General features: G+C 43.3%; 1 protein-coding gene across 1 annotated transcript in view; it reads right to left on the bottom strand.

Annotated features, from left to right (window-relative positions):
- Positions 1-24,668, bottom strand: part of LOC120022534 (engulfment and cell motility protein 1-like) — a 158,459-nt gene that overhangs the window by 21,279 nt on the left and 112,512 nt on the right. Inside the window, exon 17 of the mRNA XM_038966482.1 lies at positions 3,035-3,198. Within this exon, the coding sequence (XP_038822410.1) occupies positions 3,035-3,198 (164 nt within the window). The remainder of the gene's footprint in view (positions 1-3,034; positions 3,199-24,668) is intronic.

Genomic DNA, 24,668 nt, shown 5'->3' with positions numbered 1-24,668 from the left:
GAAGTGGCAGGGCCCACTGAGATGGGAGAGGAATGTAGTTGGACAGAGTATGAAGTGGCAGGGCCCACTGAGATGGGAGAGGAATGTAGTTGGACAGAGTATGAAGTGGCAGGGCCCACTGAGATGGGAGAGGAATGTAGTTGGACAGAGTATGAAGTGGCAGGGCCCACTGAGATGGGAGAGGAATGTAGTTGGACAGAGTATGAAGTGGCAGGGCCCACTGAGATGGGAGAGGAATGTAGTTGGACAGAGTATGAAGTGGCAGGGCCCACTGAGATGGGAGAGGAATGTAGTTGGACAGAGTATGAAGTGGCAGGGCCCACTGAGATGGGAGAGGAATGTAGTTGGACAGAGTATGAAGTGGCAGGGCCCACTGAGATGGGAGAGGAATGTAGTTGGACAGAGTATGAAGTGGCAGGGCCCACTGAGATGGGAGAGGAATGTAGTTGGACAGAGTATGAAGTGGCAGGGCCCACTGAGATGGGAGAGGAATGTAGTTGGACAGAGTATGAAGTGGCAGGGCCCACTGAGATGGGAGAGGAATGTAGTTGGACAGAGTATGAAGTGGTAGGGCCCACTGAGATGGGAGAGGAATGTAGTTGGACAGAGTATGAAGTGGCAGGGCCCACTGAGATGGGAGAGGAATGTAGTTGGACAGAGTATGAAGTGGCAGGGCCCACTGAGATGGGAGAGGAATGTAGTTGGACAGAGTATGAAGTGGCAGGGCCCACTGAGATGGGAGAGGAATGCAAACACACATGGACATGCAGTTTATATAGAAGTGTGGAATATTGAATGAAAATTCTATAGAGGATTTGAGAATAAATTATGAATGACTTTTTTCACCTTCTATACATTAAGATGCGGACTAACACTTTCTCTCAAAAGGTTCCTCTGCATGTCATATTAATTCTTTATAAGATCCGGTTTAAAATTAGCTAGTCTAATTTGAATGAATGCCTTTACAGAATGTAAATATTACACAGGTCCACACTTTCTTTATAGCACATTGCAAACCTAACACTGAAACACTTGCCCAAACCTCTAACGTTTACCAGCTAAAAAAAACTAAAAGTCAGTCTACCCGGCAGGCCCAGAGAGCAAATCAAGTGCACCTAAAGGTCTACCGCTGGCCAATCAGATAACTCAGATCAACGTGTATGCACAGATCTCGTGTCATAGACTGTAAAAAGTATCCTCGACGCACAGCAATGTTGATGTGAGATTTCAAAGCTTTTAGAACCATGACCAGAGAGAGACAAAACAAATACAACAAAGAGCTGCTGTTTTTATGAGTAAGTTAATGTTCAACAGTTTTATAAGCCATAAAATGTGTGTTTAGATAAGCTTGCATTGTTATTATTTGCAGCTTGTCTTTTTTATTATCAAGGAATATTTCACTTTCTCTGGTCATAGGAGTAACAACATGAATTGGTGCATGAGGCAGAAATGAAATTTCGCCATCAGCTGGAAGGCTGTGTCCCCTTATCAAATCAAGTTTATTTTATATAGCCCTTCGTACATCAGCTAATATCTCGAAGTGCTGTACAGTGCTGTGTGTGTTTCGATAAGCTTGCATTGTTATTATTTGTGGCTTGTCTTTTTTATTATTATCTCTCCCTCCCTCTGACTTCTCAGCAGAGGGAGGGAGAGAGGAGGCTTCACTGCTGCTCCCTCCACTTAGACTGACCCTCAGCTGGAAGACTGTGTCCCCTTATCTCAGCAGAGGGAGGGAGAGAGGAGGCTTCACTGCTGCTACCTCCACTCAGACTGACCATCAGCTGGAAGACTGTGTCCCCTTATCTCTGAGAAGAACAATTGTCAGGGCAATTCAAGCGTAGCCAATATGCAGTGATAATACATTGAGCCTAGAGCCTACTGCACAAACCTCACTGCTACAGAACTGTTTTTAATTGGTTAATGTTGCATAGGTATAAGTCATGTTAAAAAAAAAAAATCTGAGTGGTAGATCTCAGCTTGCATTTTGACTCAGAAAGGAATATTGACTCAGAAAGGAACATTGACTCAGAAAGGAATATTGACTCAGAAAGGAATATTGACTCAGAAAGGAATATTGACTCAGAAAGGAATATTGACTCAGAAAGGAATATTGACTCAGAAAGGAATATTGACTCAGAAAGGAATATTGACTCAGAAAGGAATATTGACTCAGAAAAGGTTGTTGACCACTGTTGCAGCCTAATAAGACCTTAATGGGGTGGGTATTGACTCTGAATACCATTTGTAGGCAAATAAGATTATAATGCAGATTTTCAATCATGAGGGGAACCGAATGAATGCGTCCGATGCAGCATATGTCAATAGCTGAATTTAGTTTATTTATTTTTTTATGAAAAAGGGGATGAAATAAAGGAGTGATGGAGGTCTATTAAATGTGTGTTAACGAAAGTGTTTCCTTTCTTCCACAGTCATATTGTCTCTCGTTCCCTTTGTTTCCTTTCTTCCACAATCATATTGTCTCTCCTTCCCTTTGTTTCCTTTCTTCCACAATCATATTGTCTCTCCTTCCCTTTGTTTCCTTTCTTCCACAATCATATTGTCCCTCGTTCCCTTTGTTTCCTTTCTTCCACAATCATATTGTCTCTCGTTCCCTTTGTTTCCTTTCTTCCATAGTCATATTTTCTCTCGTTCCCTTTATTTTGGTCTTTATTTGGACTGGTTAAAGAATGGGGCATCATGAGAAGATCCATGTCAAGAATATTAGCAGTTATTTTCTTTCTTCAATCTCACAGGCTTCATGTTTTAGTCCTCTTTTTAACGAAGGATTGGTTACATCTACCTAATGAATATCACTGATTCCTTCCTTTCTCAGGAGGTAATATCACACACACACACACACACACACACACACACACACACACACACACACACACACACACACACACACACACACACACACACACACACACACACACACACACACACACACACACACACACACACACACACACACACACACACACACACACACACACACACACACACACACACACACACACACAAATTGACTCACAGGATGGGGCGTGACTGGAAGTCTTCTTGGTTCATCCTCTCAGACTGGCGTATCTTCAGGATCTCAGTATAACTCAGGTTCTGCAGGCGACTCTTCAACTGGTCCAGGGAATTAGGCTTCTGTGTCAGCGCTCGCATGATCTGCTCTCTTACCACCTGCATCACCTGGGAGGAGAAGAAAGAGGGGGATTTAGACGAGTGTAGAGGTGGTACGAACTTGGATGTCTGGATAGGTAGAGAAGGAAATCGAGGCTACACATTTGGGTCCGGTTTCCCAGACAGATTAATCTTAGACCTGGTCCAAAAGCATTCTCAATGGAGGTTCTTCTTTCTAGGACTAGGATGAATCTGTGTCTAGGAAACAGTCTCATGATGTGATATAAATACGCCATTGTGCAAAGGCACATTAGATGGAGGAAAACAATTATTTACTCGCACACATACAGTTATCTGAATACATATCAAACACTTACACATCACTGTTCGGAGCTTTTGGGCAAACATCCCATCTCCTCAAAAAGTTTGCTCTTGAGGACGTTTGCAGAGCTCATGAGGGAGAGAGAGAGAGCCAAAGAACCTCTGGGAAACAGTCATTTAAACAGAGCACAAAACACTAGAGAATTGTATTTACTTTATTTAACCAGGCAAGTCAATGACGGCCTACCCCGGCCAAACCCGGACGACGCTGGGCCAATTGTGTGCCGCTCTATGGGACTCCCAATCACGGCCGGATGTGATACAGCCTGGATTCGAACCAGGGACTGTAGTGACGCCTCTTGCACAAAGATGCAGTGACTTAAACCGCTGCGCCACTCGGGAGGCCAGAAAACATTCTATTTTCAACATTCTCTTGCTGCTACAGTAAAGAGCCCCTGGGAACTAATGGTGCGGATGGCAACTATAAACCCGGCTAGTTTGACTCCTGGATGCTGATTGGCTGAAAGCAGTGGGATATCAGATAAAATACCAAAGGTATGATGCAAAATTACTTGTTTACTGTTCTAATTATGTTGTTAACAAGTTTTTAATAGCAATAAGGAACCTTGGGGTTTGTGGTATATGGATAATTTACCACGGCTAAGGGCTGTATCCAGGCGCTCTGCATTGCGTTATGCATAAGAACACCCCTTAGCTGTGATATATTTGCCATATACCACACCCCCTCGGGCCTTACTGCTTAAATAACGCACACACAGAAGCGTGTGCGCCACTCACACAAACGGGCACACAAGGGCGTCGGATTGAGTCACTAATGGTGAATAACTCCATTGCCAGTTTATGGAGTCAGAGGAGCACATAATGTGTGCTGGTAAGGGGATGGAGAGCCACTTCCCAGTAGATAAATCATAGAAGGTTTTATCAGTGCACATTTTGTAATACAGTCCAGTGAATCTTCCCTCAGGGGGAAAGGGCAGAATGAAGGGGGCTAATTTTATACTGCCTAGCCTCCTGTAATACTCTGCATGCATCAGTGGAGAACATTCACTCAACGCATCCCTAACACTTGCTTATCTACTCGTATTGTTAGACTGTGGGAGAGAATCACGAGGCATGCCACTACATCAGAGGTAGAAAGGCAGAGGGCACAGGATACTGTTGTATCCTTCACTCCTGGCTATAGCCACATACTGCTGAATGGCTTCCTATCAGAACCACTACATGACCTCCTGTTCTGCATATTATTATTACAGTATATAACTACAGTAGACTACGCTCCAGTATGTTTTATATTATATATAAATACAGTATATAACTACAGTAGACTACGCTCCAGTATGTTTCATATTATATATAAATACAGTATATAACTACAGTAGACTACTCTCCAGTATGTTTCATATTATATATAAATACAGTATATAACTACAGTAGACTACTCTCCAGTATGTTTCATATTATATATAATAACTACAGTATAACTACAGTAGCCTACTGTACAGTATGCTTCCTATTATATATAACTACAGTACATGACTGTATGTTTCATATATATAACTACAGTACATAACTACAGTTTCATATTATATATTACTACAGTAAATAACTACAGTGGACTACTGTATGTTTCATTCACAGTACAGCACAGAATGTCATCATTATGGAAAGGAGATAAGGAAAGGAAGCTAGCCTGTGTATCTATTCACCAGTAAGATTATCTCAGCCTTTTGTTAATGAAGTTGCACCCTCATGCTGTTGTGATTCTAGAACAAACTATAATCACAACCTCATGCTGTTGTGATTCTAGAACAAACTATAAATCACACCTTAATGCTGTTGTGATTCTAGAACAAACTATAATCACAACCTCATGCTGTTGTGATTCTAGAACAAACTATAAATCACACCTTAATGCTGTTGTGATTCTAGAACAAACTATAATCACACCCTCATGCTGTTGTGATTCTAGAACAAACTATAATCACACCCTCATGCTGTTGTGATTCTAGAACAAACTATAGTCACACCCTCATGCTGTTGTGATTCTAGAACAAACTATAATCACACCCTCATGCTGTTGTGATTCTAGAACAAACTATAGTCACACCCTCATGCTGTTGTGATTCTAGAACAAACTATAATCACACCCTCATGCTGTTGTGATTCTAGAACAAACTATAATCACACCCTCATGCTGTTGTGATTCTAGAACAAACTATAATCACACCCTCATGCTGTTGTGATTCTAGAACAAAGTATAATCACACCCTCATGCTGTTGTGATTCTAGAACAAACAATAATCACACCCTCAAGCTGTTGTGATTCTAGAACAAACAATAATCACACCCTCTGTAACCCATGTGGTGATTTATGACATTAGACACATACTGTAATTGTAACATTGTACTGTGATGGAGGGGACTGTCTGTTTCGATGGGTGGCGTGGGTTCCATCCTTAGTGAATGAAGAGAGTGTTGTGGGTATTTAGATGTAACCTCTCTTCCTAACAGGCTGAGGGTTCAATATGTCGGGAATCATCAATGAAGTGCAAACAAGTAATGAAGAATGATCCACACATGGAGGGGAGGGAGAGATACATATACAGTGGCAAGAAAAAGTATGTGAACCCTTTAGAATTGTCTGGTTTCTGCATAAATTGGTCATCAAATTTGATCTGATCATCATTTAAGTCACAACAATAGACAGACATAGCGTTCTTAAACTAATAACACACAAATTATTGTATTTTTCTTGTCTATATTGAATACATCATTTAAACATTCACAGTGTAGGTTGGGAAAAGTATGTGAACCCCTTGACTAATGACTTCTCCAAAAGGCCCTTCTTTGGACACTGTGTTAACAAACCTCCAGACGAGCTTCAATGCCATACAACTCTCCTTCCGTGGCCTCCAGCTGCTCTTAAATGCAAGTAAAACTAAATGCATGCTCTTCTACCGATCGCTGCCCGCACCTGCCCGCCTGTCTAGCATCACTACTCTGGACGGTTCTGACTTAGAATATGTGGCAACTACAAATATCTAGGTGTCTGGTTAGACTGTAAACTCTCCTTCCAGACCCACATTAAGCATCTCCAATCCAAAATTAAATCTAGAATTGGCTTCCTATTTCGCAACAAAGCATCCTTCACTCATGCTGCCAAACATACCCTCGTAAAACTGACTATCCTAGTCAGTTCAGTGGTCACCATAGCAGCACCCACTCGTAGCACGCGCTCCAGCAGGTATATTTCACTGGTCACCCCCAAAGCCAACTCCTCCTTTGGTCACCTTTCCTTCCAGTTCTCTGCTGCCAATGACTGGAATGAATTGCAAAAATAACTGAAGCTGGAGACTCATATCTCCCTCACTGTACCCTGCACCTGTACATAGTCCATCTGTAATTAGCCCATCCAACTACCTCATCCCCATATTGTTTTTTTGTTGTTGTTCCTTTGCACCCCAGTATCTCTACTTGCACATTCATCTTCTGCACATCTATCACTCCAGTGTTTATTTGCTAAATGGTAATTATTTCGCCACTATGGCCTATTTATTGCCTTACCTCCCTAATCTTACTTCATTTGCACACAATGTATATAAACTTTTCTATTGTGTTATTGACTGTACGTTTGTTTATTCCATGTGTAACTCTGTGTTGTTTGTGTCGCACTGCTTTGCTTTATCTTGGCCAGGTCGCAGTTGTAATGTGAACGTGTTCGCAACTGGCCTACCTGGGTAAATAAAGGTGAAATAAAAAATAAAAAAATAAAATTGGAGATGTTGGTTAGAGCTGCCTTGCCCTATAAAAAACACTCACAAAATGTTAGTTTGCTATTCACAAGAAGCATTGCCTGATGTGAGCCATGTGTCGAACAAAAGAGATCTCAGAAGACCTAAGATTAAGAATTGTTGACTTGCATAAAGCTGGAAAGGATTACAAAAGTATCTCTAAAAGCCTTGATGTTCATCAGTCCACGGTAAGACAAATTGTCTATAAATGGAGAAAGTTCAGCACTGTTGTTACTCTCCCTAGGAGTGACCGTCCTGCAAAGATGACTACAAGAGCACAGCGCAGAATGCTCAATGAGGTTAAGAAGAATCCTAGAGTCAGCTAAAAACTTACAGAAATCTCTGGAACATGCTAACATCTCTGTTGACGAGTCTACGATACGTAAAACACTAAAGAAGAATGGTGTTCATGGGAGGACACCACGGAAGAAGCCACTGCTGTCCCCCAAAAATATTGCTGCACGTATGAAGTTTGCAAAAGAGCACCTGGATGTTCCACAGCGCTACTGGTAAAATATTCTGTGGGCAGATGAAACTAAAGTTGAGTTATTTGGAAGGAACACACAACACTATGTGTGGAGAAAAAAAGGCACAGCACACCAACATCAAAACCTCATCCCAACTGTAAAGTATGGTGGAGGGAGCATCATGGTTTGGGGCTGCTTTTCTGCATCAGAGCCTGGACAGCTTGCTATCATTGATGGAAAAATGAATTCTCAAGTTTATCGAGACATTTTGCAACAGAATGTTAGGCTATCTGTCCACCAATTGAAGCTCAACAGAATGTTAGGCTATCTGTCCACCAATTGAAGCTCAACAGAATGATGCAACATGACAACGACTCAAAACATAGAAGTAAATCAACAACAGAATGGCTTCAACAGAAGGAAATACACCTTCTGGAGTGGCCCAGTCAGAGTCCTGACCTCAACCCGATTGAGATGCTGTGGCATGACCTCAAGAGAACAGTTCACACCAGACATCCCAAGAATATTGCTGAACTGAAACAGTTTTGTAAAGAGGAATGGGCCAAAATACCTCCTGACCTTTGTGCAGGTCTGATCCGCAACTACAGAAAACATTTGGTTGAGGTTATTGCTGCCAAAGGAGGGTCAACCAGTTAAGGGTTCACATACTTTTTACACCCTACACGGTGTGTTCAATAAAGACATGAAAATGTATAATTGTTTGTGTGTTATTAGTTTAAACAGACTGTGTTTGTGCATTGTTGTGACCTAGATGAAGATCAGATCAAATTTTATGACCAATTTATGCAGAAATCCAGGTATTTCCAAAGGGTTCACATACATTTTCTTGCCACTGTATATTTTTTTACTTGTGTGAGTGTAATGTCTACTGTTAATTTATGACTGCTTATTTCACTTTCGTTTATTATCTATTTCACTTGCTTTGGCAATGTAAACATATGTTTCACATGCCAATAAAGCCCTTTGAATTGAATTGAAATAGAGAGAGACAAAGGAGGGAGAGAGAGAGCGAGGGAGGTAGAGTATACACGTCTGTGTGTGTGTGTGTGTGTGTGTGTGTGTGTGTGTGTGTGTGTGTGTGTGTGTGTGTGTATGTGTGTGTTGTTGTTGTTGTTGTTGTCTGTGGATAGAGGCGATTATAGTGCAGGATTCTGATCCGAAAAGCTTAGTGAAATCTTCCCAAAGAAAGACTGATCCATCGCCAGGGGTAAGAAATAAAAAATGGATAGAGGGAAGACAAGACATCACGAAAGGAATACAAATATGAAACAAGAAGAGACAACACAGCACCCAAAAACCTTCAGACTAAGGCTTCAAGGTTGCTGTTTTTTTTGGGGGGGAGGTGGGGGGTAATCCTCTCAACAACAAAAAAATCGGCATTAGCTCACAGAGAAACAAGTGGAAACGGCCCTACTTCAAATCCACTATTTGGGCATCCATCATACTGTGAGTGAGGGCCACAAAGAGGAATTAAAGGAATTATCCCATTTATAATTCCAGATTCGATAAGCCAGTGGCTTCACCAAATCCTGACCCCCCCCCCCCCAAAAACATAATTTTCCAGCTGATTACACTCTTTAATCCAGGTTTATCTTCTGGGATGCAAATATGTTCCACTGTGGTAATCACAGGGCTCTGAGTAAAACTTGGCATAACAATGACCTTGGAAAACAAACAAAAGACAGGGAGGGCGAAAACGGCAAGATAATAACTGCACTGTCATGTTTCCAGATACAGTACGACTGGGTAGTTATCTGGAGCGGTGAACGTTTGAACCCATCTCTGTTATCTCTGTAGCAGGATTACGTAACCTTTTGTTGTCTAGATGTTTTGAGAGGTACGACCTCCCCTACTCCCTTCTATTTAGTAGACAGTATTCATCAGGCTCATGTTCATTAGGGAAAACATGTTGAAATAGGAAAGGTAATAATGCTGTACTAAACACATCCCTGAACTCTTCCCATCTCAAACTCTCTCTATTAGGCTGTTGGTCTCGCCATACATTATTGTTGTTAATCCTAGTTCTCCTCAGCGGCCAGTGACCCCCAAAAAGCAGAGGTGAGAATTAGAGTGTGTCTGGGGACACTCAGAAGCCTGTCACTAATGATGGCCCTTTCCTCTCTCCACTCTCACTTAACACCCCATCCACCAGCCAGTCAACAGGGGGAGAAAGATAGCCAACAGGGATAGATGCCAATACTATAAAGTGACATTCTTTCCAATGGCCTATTTTCATATCCTAGTGGAGGTACTAAACTCCTCTCCTCCACACTCTTTTATCACCTTTCGGCCTTCAGGGGGAAGAAAACAGGGACAAAACCTAAATACTCAGTTTCATCCTATTCTCTCTCCTCTCTGGAGGAACAGAGTCATGTATGATGGGAGGATACTTTTGAGACACCAATGTCTCCTGTTCCTCTCCTGTCTGTCTGCCCTAAAGATGTCCGGTAGGTTTTTATGTTCTCCTCCAGGAGGAAGGGGGAGACGCCACCATCAAGAGGCCATATTTACTCCCCTCAGTGTGGGCTTTGCCGTCTAAGTGTTTCCCTCAGGTCTGGGTTGAATGTCCTCCTCCAAGACTGACTGACTGGCAGGGACACAGACAGGCAGACAGGGAGACTGGTGGATGGGACTACCAGCTCTAACTACCAGGTGTGAAACAGGGAAGAGACTCAGGGGGTATGCTAATTTGGTATAGAGCAGACCTAACTCACTCCATTAAATTAATCAAAACAGGAACATTTTACATTTGGCTAGAAATTCAAAAGGAAATTATCTTAACAGAGAAAAATGTCCTCCTGTGTGCTACCTATATCCCCCCACTAGAATCCCCATACTTTAATGAAGACAGCTTCTCCATCCTGGAGGGGGAAATCAATCATTTCCAGGCCCAGGGACATATATTAGTCTGTGGCGACCTAAATGCCAGAACTGGACAAGAACCTGACACCCTCAGCACACAGGGGGACAAACACCTGCCTGCAGGTGAGAGCATTCCCTCCCCCATATACCCCCCTAGGCACAACTATGACAACATAACCAACAGAAACGGGTCACAACTCCTGCAGCTCTGTCGCACGCTGGGTATGTACATAGTCAATGGTAGGCTTCGAGGGGACTCCTGTGGTAGGTACACCTATAGCTCATCTCTTGGCAGTAGCACTGTAGACTACTTTATCACTGACCTCAACCCAGAGTCTCTCAGAGTGTTCACAGTCAGCCCACTGACACCCCTATCAGACCACAGCAAAATTACAGTCTACTTGAACAGAGCCATACTCAATCATGAGGCATCAAAGCCAAAGGAACTGAGTAACATTAAGAAATGCTATAGATGGAAGGAATGCAGTTTGGAAACCTACCAAAAAACAATTAGGCAACAACAAATTCAATCCCTTTTAGACAATTTCCTGGGTAAAACGTTCCACTGCAATAGTGAAGGTGTAAACTTGGCAGTAGAAAATCTTAACAGTATATTTGACCTCTCAGCTTCCCTATCAAATCTAAAAATCTCAAATAGAAAACCGAAGAAAATGAACAACAATGACAAATGGTTTGATGAAGAATGCAAAAATCTAAGAAAGAAATTGAGAAACCTGTCCAACCAAAAACATAGAGACCCGGAAAACCTGAGTCTACGCCTTCACTATGGTGAATCACTAAAACAATACAGAAATACACTACGGAAAAAGAAAGAACAGCACGTCAGAAATCAGCTCAGTGTAATTGAAGAATCCATAGACTCTAACCAATTCTGGGAAAATTGGAAAACACTAAACAAACAACAACACGAAGAATTATCTATCCAAAATGGAGATGTATGGGTAAACCACTTCTCCAATCTTTTTGGCTCTATAACAAAGAATAAAGAGCAAAAACATATACATGATCAAATACAAATCCTAGAATCAACTATTAAAGACTACCAGAACCCACTGGATTCTCCAATTACATTGAATGAGTTACAGGACAAAATAAAAACCCTCCAACCCAAAAAGGCCTGTGGTGTTGATGGTATCCTTAATGAAATGATCAAATATACAGACAACAAATTCCAATTGGCTATACTAAAACTCTTTAACATCGTCCTGAGCTCTGGCATCTTCCCCAATATTTGGAACTGATCACCCCAATTTGGAACTGATCACCCCAATCCACAAAAGTGGAGACAAATTTGACCCCAATAACTACCGTGGAATATGCGTCAACAGTAACCTTGGGGAAATACTGTGCATTATCATTAACAGCAGACTCGTACATTTCCTCAATGAAAACAATGTACTGAGCAAATGTCAAATTGGCTTTTTACCAAATTACCATACAACAGACCATGTATTCACCCTACACACCCTAATTGACAACCAAACAAACCAAAACAAAGGCAAAGTCTTCTCATGCTTTGTTGATTTCAAAAAAGCCTTCGACTCAATTTGGCATGAGGGTCTGCTTTTCAAATTGATGGAAAGTGGTGTTGGGGGTAAAACATACAACATTATAAAATCCATGTACACAAACAACAAGTGTGTGGTTAAAATTGGCAAAAAACACACACATTTCTTCACACAGGGTCGTGGGGTGAGACAGGGATGCAGCTTAAGCCCCACCCTCTTCAACATATATATCAACGAATTGGCGCGGGCACTAGAACAGTTTGCAGCACCCGGCCTCACCCTACTAGAATCCGAAGTCAAATGTCTACTGTTTGCTGATGATCTGGTGCTTCTGTCACCAACCAAGGAGGGCCTACAGCAGCACCTAGATATTCTGCACAGATTCTGTCAGACCTGGGCCCTGACAGAAATCTCAGTAAGACCAAAATAATGGTGTTCCAAAAAAGGTCCAGTCGCCAAGACCACAAATTCCATCTAGACACTGTTGCGCTAGAGCACACAAAAAACTATATATACCTCGGCCTAAACATCAGCGCCACAGGTAACTTCCACAAAGCTGTGAACGATCTGAGAGACAAGGCAAGAAGGGCATTCTATGCCATCAAAAGGAACATAAATTTCAACATACCAATTAGGATCTGGCTAAAAATACTTGAATCAGTCATAGAGCCCATCGCCCTTTATGGTTGCGAGGTCTGGGGTCCGCTCACCAACCAAGACTTCACAAAATGGAACAAACACCAAATTGAGACTCTGCATGCAGAATTCTGCAAAAATATCCTCCGTGTACAACGTAGAACACCAAATAATGCATGCAGAGCAGAATTAGGCCGATACCCACTAATTATCAAAATCCAGAAAAGAGCCGTTAAATTCTACAACCACCTAAAAGGAAGCGATTCCCAAACCTTCCATAACAAAGCCATCACCTACAGAGAGATGAACCTGGAGAAGAGTCCCCTAAGCAAGCTGGTCCTAGGGCTCCGTTCACAAACACAAACACACCCCACAGAGCCCCAGGACAACAGCACAATTAGACCCAACCAAATCATGAGAAAACAAAAAGATAATTACTTGACACATTGGAAAGAATTAACAAAAAAACAGAGCAAACTAGAATGCTATTTGGCCCTAAACAGAGAGTACACAGTGGCAGAATACCTGACCACTGTGACTGACCCAAACTTAAGGAAAGCTTTGACTATGTACAGACTCAGTGAGCATAGCCTTGCTATTGAGAAAGGCCGCCGTAGGCAGACATGGCTCTCAAGAGAAGACAGGCTATGTGCACACTGCCCACAAAATGAGGTGGAAACTGAGCTGCACTTCCTAACCTCCTGCCCAATGTATGAACATATTAGAGAGACATATTTCCCTCAGATCACACAGATCCACAAAGAATTCGAAAACAAATCCAATTTTGATAAACTCCCATATCTACTGGGTGAAATTCCACAGTGTGCCATCACAGCAGCAAGATTTGTGACCTGTTGCCACAAGAAAAGGGCAACCAGTGAAGAACAAACACCATTGTAAATACAACCCATATTTATGCTTATTTATTTTCCCTTGTGTACAAACTTCTGTATGTGTAATGTTTACTGTTAATTTTTATTGTTTATTTCACTTTTGTATATTATCTACCTCACTTGCTTTGGCAATGTTAACACATGTTTCCCATGCCAATAAAGCTCCTTGAATTGAATTGAATTGAATTGACAGAGAGAGCTGTATAGTGACCTACCGTAATCAGGGACAGACCAGATGTATCACTCGTGTCGTAGAACCCTCCCATCCCCGCTTTTAATTACAATCTCACAGTTCTCCATCAAAAATTCTCTCACACGCTCGCATAAACACACACACACACACACACACACACACACACACACACACACACACACACACACACACACACACACACACACACACACACACACATCTGCCAGTCTCTGAGTCTGCATACAGGCTCCTAATTAAGTCTCGTATTCATTCTCCAATTGTAATTACAAGTGATCTGTCATTCTGTCACACCAGTGGATTAACCATGGCCATTTGGTGTGGCCCAGGACAGGAGTGACAGGGGTGACATTGATGAACTTTGACAAGGACTGTGTGAGTGTGAGTGTGTGTGTGTGTGTGGGGGGGGGGGGGGGGGGGGGGGGGGGGACGACTTGTTCTCAACTTGCCTACCTGGTTAAATAAAGGTGAAATAAAAATAAAATTTAAAAAGTAAAACGAACAAAAATGGGTACATTTTTAGGAGTTTAGGATTAAGGTTAGAATTAGTGTTAGAATTATGTTAAGGGTTAGGGTTCAGCACTAGGGTTAGTTTTCGGGTTAGAGTTAGGAGCTAGGGTTAGGTTTAGGTTTTTGGGTTAAGGTTAGGGTTAAAAGGTTAGGGTAAGAGTACGGATTAGGGAAAATAGTATTTTGAATAGGACTGAATTGTGTGTCCCCACAAGGTTAGCTGTACAAGAGTGTTTGTATGTGTTAAAAGTCAAGCAGGGACTTTGCCATAATAATACAGGAACAACTTCAATCCCTACAGGAAAGGCAATGAGTGACTCATTTGACCAAATTGTTAGTACTTACTGGTTTCAATTCAAAATGACATCAGTTGTTGAGAACTAGTATATCTACTTTCAGATATCTGTGGTTGGTGACTCATTCACCCTCCCAAACGGACCCATCCCATAAGGCTCTGGTCAAAACTAGTCCTCTATTTAGGGAATAGGGTGCCATTAGAGAGGCAGCCCCAGTCCCATGGGACGGTCATTAATATTCAGTATTTAATGACACGTCTTGAGCAGGAAAACAATTCTGTTCTGTCCATGCGGCTCCACTCACACTAATTAACGGCTCGAATATTCATCCCATTTAATAGGAACACATGGTCCCTTCACAACATGGCGCTCATTATGAATAATTTATTAGACTCCGCTCAAAGACCAACCAGTCAGGCAGTGTTGCTCACAAAGCACCTTGACAGAGGTGAGCCTGACAGACTTCGGGGTCCTGTTCATTAAGCACCATACCGAAGAAAACGGACTGAAACAGGGAGGGACTACCTGGACTTGTCCAATAGGAAAGGCTCAGTTATGTCTTCGGTTACAAAACATTTTTAAAAAGTATCTGCCCTAATGAACATGACCCAGTTCTGAAGGTGCACATTACCATTCCCATTCAGAATTCATCCCCCTATTTCTGAGAAAATTACAATGAACGAACGAGAGAGAGAGAGAACGAGATAGAGAGAGAGAGACATAAAAATGCATGTTTTTTCTTTGTACCTGGAAAGCTCTGAAATGCTGATGAATAGAATGAGTTGTGGCACTGGCATATACTTTAGATGTTGTAGGTAAGTCACTGCACGAGTGCACTTTCAATTATTTTCCCCTACATTATTCCTGATCCAACCTCACTGTTCTAACACAAGATAAAGTACTGGGCCAGTATTCTTAAAGCGTCTCAGAGTAGGAGAGCTGATCTAGAATCAGGTACCTCCTGTCTATTTGATCTTATTCATTATAATCTAAAAGGCTAAACTGATCCTAGATCAGCACTCCTACTGTGAGACACTATGAAAACAGGCTCAGATGGCATGTCTGGTTCTTTCAGTGTAAAGGCGTGTGAATCTTTCTCAGTGCAGCAGTGTTACCGGCCTGCCCTTTCCCTCTCTTTGTCCCCTAGAGACATGTTAGAGAGTCTCTCTACTAGGAGCAAGCATATATGTCAATGCATCCTGGCATCTCTGTGTGTGTGTGTGTGTGTGTGTGTGTGTGTGTGTGTGTGTGTGTGTGTGTGTGTGTGTGTGTGTGGCTCTCCAGAGAGATCATTCCTTACGCTTCAGCGAGGTTCTGTTTATTGCTGCTGCATGATGTTGGCATTTTTAATGCATGCAGAGATTGTTTTATAGGGAGGGTGTCCATGCAGAGATTGTTGTATAGGGAGGGTGTCCATGCAGAGATTGTTTTATAGGGAGGGTGTCCATGCAGAGATTGTTGTATAGGGAGGGTGTCCATGCAGATAAAACATTTTTAAAGGGAGGGTGTCCATGCAGAGAAAACATTTTTAAAGGGAAGGTGTCCATGCAGAGAAACTGTCAAAAAAGGTATTCATCAAGAATCAGCTGATCGTGGCAACAGAACAGATCATGTACCATAGCGTACCATCTGTTTCACACACACACACACACAGTTTTGTAGGCCGTCATTTAAATAAGAATTTGTTCTTAACTGACATGCCTAGTTAAATAAAGGTTAACCTCTCTTGGGTAGGGGGCAGTATTTTCACCTCTGGATGAAAAGCGTGCCCAAAGTAAACTGCCTGTTACTCAGGCCCAGAAGCTAGGATATGCATATAATTGGTAGATTTGGATAGAAAACACTCCAGTTTCTAAAACGGTTAAAATAATGTCTGTGAGTATAACAGAACTGATATGGCAGGCGAAACCCCCGAGGACAAACCATCCAGTGAAATTGTTTTGAGGTCATAGGATTTTCCATTTGTTTTCTTTGGGATACCCTTATTATTAGGAACCTGGTTGCAGTTCCTATGGCTTCCACGAGATGTCAACAGTCTTTAGAAATTGTTTGATGTTTTTCTTTTGAGAAATGAAGAAGTAGTGCTATTCATTGTAAGCGTCACTCAGTAGGTGGACTCTACTGTTTTGATGCACGTGAACTGGAGCATGCTTCACGTTGTTTTTATCCGGTATTGGAAACAGTTTATTCCATCTTAAATTGTATCGATTATTTATGTTTTAGGGTACCTGAGGTTGGATTAGGAACACTGTTTGAAATGTTTGGACCAAGTTAACAGGTAACTTATTAGATACTTTGTAGGCATGTTGGGTAAGTTGAAACCGGTGTATTTCTGAATCAAACGCGCCAAATAAATTGACATTTTTGGGACATAAAGAAGGACATTATCGAACAAAAGGACTATTTGTGATGTTTCTGCCACATTTTGGAGTGCCAACAGAAGAAGATCTTCAAAGGTAAGGCATGAATTATATCGCTATTACGGACTTTGGTGGCGCACCTGCCTGGTTGAATTATGATTTTCATGTGTTTGTATGCGGGGCGCTGTCCTCAGATAATCGCATGGTTTGCTTTCGCCGTAAAGCCTTTTTTAAATCTGACACAGTGGCTGGATTAACAAGAAGTTAAGCTTTATTTTGATGTATAACACATATATTTTCAAGAATGTTAAATATTTGAATTTGGTATTCTTGAATTTCGCGCTCTGCAATTTCACCGGATGTTGGCCAGGTGGGACGCTACCGTACCACCTGTCCATAAGAAGTATAAAAGTATAAAACTGCTGACACACTCCAGCCACATGAGGTCTAACATTGTCTTGCATTAGGAGGAACCCAGGGCCAACCGCACCAGCATATGGTCTCACAAGGGGTCTGAGGATCTCATCTCGGTACCTAATGGCTGTCAGACTACCTCTGGCGAGCACATGGAGGGCTGTGCGGCCCCCCAAAGAAATGCCACCCCACACCATGACTGACCCACCGCCAAACCGGTCATGCTGGAGGATGTTGCAGGCAGCAGAACGTTCTCCACGGCGTCTCCAGACTCTGTCACGTCTGTCACATGTGCTCAGTGTGAACCTGCTTTCATCTGTGAAGAGCACAGGGCGCCAGTGGCGAATTTGCCAATCTTGGTGTTCTCTGGCAAATGCCAAACGTCCTGCACGGTGTTGGGCTGTAAGCACAACCCCCACCTGTGGACGTCGGGCCCTCATACTACCCTCATGGAGTCTGTTTCTGACCGTTTGAGCAGACACATGCACATTTGTGGCCTGCTGGAGGTCATTTTGCAGGGCTCTGGCAGTGCTCCTCCTTGCACAAAGGCGGAGGTAGCGGTCCTGCTGCTGGGTTGTTGCCCTCCTACGGCCTCCTCCACGTCTCCTGATGTACTGGCCTGTCTCCTGGTAGCGCCTCCATGCTCTGGACACTACGCTGACAGACACAGCAAACCTTCTTGCCACAGCTCGCATTGATGTGCCATCCTGGATGAGCTGCACTACCTGAGCCACTTGTGTGGGTTGTAGACTCCGTCTCATGCTACCACTAGAGTGAAAGCACCGCCAGCATTCAAAAGTGACCAAAACATCAGCCAGGAAGCATAGGAACTGAGAAGTGGTCTGTGGTCACCACCTGCAGAACCACTCCTTTATTGGGGGTGTCTTGCTAATTGCCTCTAATTTCCACCTGTTGTCTATTCCATTTGCACAAAAGCATGTGAAATTTATTGTTAATCAGTGTTGCTTCCTAAGTGGACAGTTTGATTTCACAGAAGTGTGATTGACTTGGAGTTACATTGTGTTGTTTAAGTGTTCCCTTTATTTTTTTGAGCAGAGTATATAAACTCAGAAAAAAAAGAACCGTCCCTTTTTCAGGACCCTGTCTTTCAAAGATAATTCATAAAAATCCAAATAACTTCACAGATCTTCATTGTAAAGGGCTTAAACACTGTTTCCCATGCTTGTTCAATGAACCATAAACAATTAATGAACATGCATCTGTGGAACGGTCGTTAAGACACTAACAGCTTACAGACGGTAGGCAATTAAGGTCACAGTTATGAAAACTTAGGACACTGAAGAGGCCTTTATACTGATTCTGAATAACACCAAAATAAAGATGCCCAGGGTCCCTGCTCATCTGCGTGAATGTGCCTTAAGCATGCTGCAAGGAGGCATGAGGACTGCAGATGTGGCCAGGGCAATAAATTGCAATGTCCGTACTGCGAGACGCCTAATACAGGAAGACAGGACGGACAGCTGATCGTCTTCGCAGTGGCAGACCACGTGTAACAACACCTGCACAGGATCGGTACATCCAAACATCACACCTGCGGGACAGGTACAGGATGGCAACAACAACTTCCCGAGTTACACCAGGAACGCACAATCCCTCCATCAGTGCTCAGACTGTCCGCAATAGGCTGAGAGAGGCTGGACTGAGGGCTTGTAGGCCTGTTGTAAGGCAGGTCCTCACCAGGCAACAAGTCGCCTATGGGCACAAACCCACTGTCGCTGGACCAGACAGGACTGGCAAAAAGTGCTCTTCACTGATGAGTCACGGTATTGTCTCACCAGGGGTGATGGTCAGATTTGCGTTTATCGTCGAAGGAATGAGCGTTACACCGAGGTCTGAACTCTGGAGCGGGATCGATTTGGAGGTGGAGGGTCTGTCATGGTCTGGGGCGGTGTGTCACACTGAGCTTGTTGTCATTGCAGGCAATCTCAACGCTATGCGTTACAGGGAAGACATCCTCCTCTCTCATGTGGTACCCTTCCTGCAGGCTCATCCTGCCATGACCCTCCAGCATGACAATACCACCAGCCATACTGCTCGTTCTGTGCGTGATTTCCTGCAAGACATGAATGTCAGTGTTTTGCCATGGCCAGCAAAGAGCCCGGATCTCAATCCCATTGAGCACGTCTGGGACCTGTTGGATTGGAGGGCTCGGGCTCGGGCTCGGGCCATTCCCCTCTTGGTAGAAGAGTGTTGTAACATCTCACAGCAAGAACTGGCAAATCTGGTGCAGTCCATGAGGAGGAGATGCACTGCAGTACTTAATGCAGCTGGTGGCCACACCAGATACTGACTGTTACTTTTGATTTTGACCCCTCCTTTGTTCAGGTACACATATTTCCATTTATGTTAGTCACATGTCTGTGGAACTTGTTCAGCTTATGTCTCAGTTGTTGAATCTTGTTATTTGTATGAACATATTTACACATGTTAAATTTGCTGAAAATAAACGCAGTTGACAGTGAGAGGACGTTTCTTTTTTGCTGAGTTTATATATGTGCTCTATTTAGGGAACAGGACACCATTTGGAAGACGCAGTGAACTGAGGAGAAACATCATGGCCTCAGGTCAGGTGACTGTTCAGTATCAAACAGAGTACACACAAACCACATCTCTGACTGATATGACTGGAAAGGAGAAAACACACACACACACACACACACACACACACACACACACACACACACACACACACACACACACACACACACACACACACACACACACACACACACACACACACACACACACACACTGAGAGCAGTGTCAGACAGAGTACACATCTTTCACACACACAGATTCACGTCTTCAGGGTGAAGAAAATAACCCTTCACACAGCTTTTAGGACCCTTTGTAACGAAGTATCTGGGCTCATCGGTGTCCTAGTCCACATCACAAATGACACCCAATTTCAGTGCACTACTGTTGAACAGGGTTCATATGGCTGTGGTCAACATTAGAGCACTGAGTAGGGAATAGGGTGTAATTTGTGACGCAGGCCTATAGTCCTAAAGCAAAGCAGTGTCGGTTGCAGATATCTATTCACGTTAAGGGCAATTACGACACACACCCTGCCCATGTCTACTCAATCATTCATGAGCCCATGTTGTACATGTACAGCTACTCTCTATTCTCCCCATGTTAGACAACACAGCCTTCTGATTCAATCAATATCAGAATCTTCATCCATTTAAATGTCCTCCTCTGTCATATTGCTATGTGCCATCAGACATCATATCCAAAACCTACCACAACGTGACATCTAAATGTAAAGCCATCTACATCCCTGTTCAAATAGCTAGCTGCCGATTGCTTGATGTAAATGTCTGTTGATTTCCCCAGCCGTTATTTGTGTGCACAGCGTTGGCCTTCTCAGCGTGTGGAGACTGCCTGCTCTAACAAGGAGCAATGCTATATCCTTGTATATCCTTGTATATCCACGGTATACAGCAATGCCCCCACTCCCCTCCCTCTTTTGCCTCAATCACTCCATTCTCCCCGTATCTGAAAGGAGGGTGGATGGGATATTTTATTGTCACATACAGTACCAGTGAAAAGTTTGGACACACCTACTCATTCAAGGGTTTTTATTAATTTGTACTATTTTCACATTGTAGAATAATAGTGAAGACATCAAAACTATGAAATAACACATATGGAATCATGTAGTAACCAAAAAAGTGTTAAACAAGTAAACATTTATTTTAAGATTTGAGATTCTTCAAAGTAGCCACCCTTTGCCTTGATGACAGCTTTGCACAAGCTTGGCATTCTCTCAACCAGCTTCATAAGGTGCAGTAGTCACCTGGAATGCATTTAAATTAGAAGGTGTGCCTTGTTAAAAGATAATTTGTGGAATTTCTTTCCTTCATAATACGTTTGAGCCAATCAGTTGTGTTGTGACAAGGTAGGGGTGGTATCCAGAAGATAGCCCTATTAGGCAAAATATCAATTCCATATTATGGCAAGAACAGCTCAAAAAAGCAAAGAAAAATTACAATCCATCATTACTTTAAAGACATGAAGGTCAGTCAATACGGAAAAGTTCAAGAACTGAACGTTTCTTCAAGTGCAGTCACAAAAACCATCAAGTGCTATGATGAAACTGGCTCTCATGAGGACTGCCACAGGAAAGGAAGACCCAGAGATACCTCTGCTGCAGAGGATAAGTTCAATAGAGCTACCAACCTCAGAAATTGCAGCCCACATAAATGCTTCACAGAGATCACGTAACAGACACATCTCAACATCAACTGTTCAGAGGAAACTGCGTGAATGGTCAAATTGCTACAAAGAAACCACTACTAAAGGACACCAATAAGAAGAGACTTGCTTGGGAAAAGAAACACAAGCAATGGACATTAGACCAGTGGAAATCTGTCCTTTGGTCTGATGAGACCAATTTTGAAAGGTTTGGTTCCAACCGCCATGCCTTTGGGAGAAGCAGAGTAGGTGAACGGATGATCTCGGCATGTGTGGTTCCCACCGTGAAGCATAGAGGAGGAGGTGTGATGGTGGGGGTGCTTGCTGATGACGCTGTCTGTGATTCATTTAGAATTCAAGGCATACTTAACCAGCATGGCTACCACAGCATTCTGCAGCGATACGCCATCCCATCTGGTTTGCGCTTAGTGGGACTATCATTTGTTTTTCAACAGGACAATGACCCAATACACCTCCAGGCTGTGTAAGGGCTATTTGACCAGGAAGGAAAGTGATGGAGTGCTGCATAAGATGACCTGGCCTCCACAATCACCCGACCTCAACCCAATTGAGATGGTTTGGGATGAGTTGGACCGCAGAGTGAAGGAAAAGCCGGCAACAAGTGCTCAGCATATGTGGGAACTCCTTCAAGACTGTTGGAAAAGCATTCCAGGGGAAGCTGGCTGAGAGAATGCCAAGAGTGTGCCAAGCTGTCAAAGGGTGGCTACTTTGAAGAACCTGATTTGTTTTGTACTTTTTTGTTTAATACATGATTCCATGTGTGTTATTTCATAGTTTTAATGTCTTCACTATTATTCTACAATGTAAAAAATAGTAAAACATAAAGAAAAACCCTGAAAAACCCTGAGTAGGTGTAACAAAACATTTGACTGGTACTGTATATACATACACACCGGATAGGGAAACCTTGTCAGGGTGGAAGGAGGCAAGGCAAACAGGCAGATGGGATAAAAATAGCTTGTCTGACATCACAAAAGGGCAGGAACAGGGAGAGGTTCAGAGAGAGGTAGAGAGAAGGGGTGTAAAGGGGTGGATAAAAAGAGAGAAAGGGCGAGAGAAAGAGGGTATAGATATATGAAGGTAGAGAAAGGTAGAGAGAGGTAGAGGTAGAGAGAGGTAGAGAGTGGTAGAGAGTGGTAGAGAGAGGTGTAGGGAGAGGTAGAGGTAGAGAGTGGTAGAGAGGGGTAGAGAGAGGTAGAGTGGTAGAGTGGTAGAGACAGGTAGAGGTAGAGAGAAGTAGAGGAGGTAGAGGTAGAGGAGGTAGAGGAGGTAGAGAGAGGTAGAGTGGGAGATAGAAGTAAAGGAGGTAGAGGAGGTAGGAGGTAGAGAGAGGTAGAGAGTGGTAGAGAGAAGTAGAGGAGATAGAGGTAGAGGAGGTAGAGATAGGTAGAGGAGGTAGAAGTAGAGGAGGTAGAGAGGGGTAGAGGAGTTAGAGAGAGGTAGAGAGGGGTAGAGAGAAGTAGAGGAGGTAGAGAGAGGTAGAGTGGGTGTATACTTCATGTGAGAAAAAGAATGATGGAGAGGGAGGGAGGGGTGGAAAAAGAGAATGTAGGAGGGAGGGAGAAAACCTGCCTGGAATGAGAATGTCTGGTGATCTCTGTGCTGGAGGAGAGGAGACTGACTGAAGGTTAGGTGACTTTTGTTCAATAACGAGCAGATTCTGTCAGTGTCAGGCAGAGTACACACACACACACACACACACACACACACACACACACACACACACACACACACACACACACACACAGAAACACACACACACACACACACACAAACACAAACACACACACACCTCTGACTGAAATGACTGCTGGAGGCGAGGAGATTGACTGAAGGTTTATGGGGAGGTGATGGTCTGTGCTCTCTCTCACTGCTCTAGCTAGCTGCCTCTCAAAGCTAGAAACATACATTCATCACCACTACACCACTACACCTACCTCCAGTCCACCACATCCATCTCTGAGATCTAGGCTAAGCTTAACTATCTCCCTCTATTGTTGATATGGAGCTGGGCTCCATATGAACAATAAAAGAGTGGTCCCTTCAAAATTAGGCAATCCGGCTATTTCAGCCACACCCGTGGCTGACAGGTGTATAAAATCAAGCACACCACCATGCAATCTCCATAGACAAACATTGGCAGTAGAATGGCCTTACTGAAGAGATCAGTGAATTTCAACGTGGCACCGTCATAGGATGCCACCTTTCCAACAAGTCAGTCAAACGTCTGCCCTGCTAGAGCTTCCCCGGTCAATTGTAAGTGCTGTAATTGTCAAGTGGAAACGTCTAGGAACAACGGCTCAGCCGTGATGTGGTAGGCCACACAAGCTCACGGAACAGGACCGCCGAGTGCTAAAATTCCATCTGTCCTCGGTTGCAACCCTCACTACCGAGTTTCAAACTGCCTCTGGAAGCAACATCAGCACAATAACTGTTCGTCAGGAGCTTCATGAAATGGGTTTCCATGGAGGAGCAGCTGCACACAAGCCTAAGATCACGATGCAAAATGCCAAGTGACGGCTGGACTGGTGTAAAGCTTGCTACCATTGGACTCTGGAGCAGTGGAAATGCGTTCTCTGGAGTGATGAATCACGCTTCACCATCTAACAGTCCAACGGACGAATCTGGGTTTGGCGGACGCCAGGAGAACGCTACCTGCATAGTGCCAAGTGTAAAGTTTGGTGGAGGAGGGCTGTTAATGGTCTGGGGCTGTTTTCGTGGTTCTGGCTAGGCCCTTTAGTTCCAGTGAAGGGAAATCTTAACGCTACAGCATACAGCATACAATGACATTCTAGACGATTCTGTGCTTCCCAATTTGTGGCAACAGTTTGGGGAAGGCCCTTTCCTGTTTCAGCATGAAAATGCCCCTGTACACAAAGCAAGGTCCATACAGAAATGGTTTGTCGAGATCCGTGTGGAAGAACTTGACGGGCCTGCACAGAGTCCTGACCTCAACCCCATCGAA

Source organism: Salvelinus namaycush, chromosome 27 (genome assembly GCF_016432855.1).
Source record: "Salvelinus namaycush isolate Seneca chromosome 27, SaNama_1.0, whole genome shotgun sequence".
NCBI classification, from domain to species: Eukaryota; Metazoa; Chordata; class Actinopteri; order Salmoniformes; family Salmonidae; genus Salvelinus; species Salvelinus namaycush.
The sequence above is the reverse complement of the archived record's forward strand: the minus strand, read 5'-3'. Positions and strand labels throughout refer to the sequence as shown.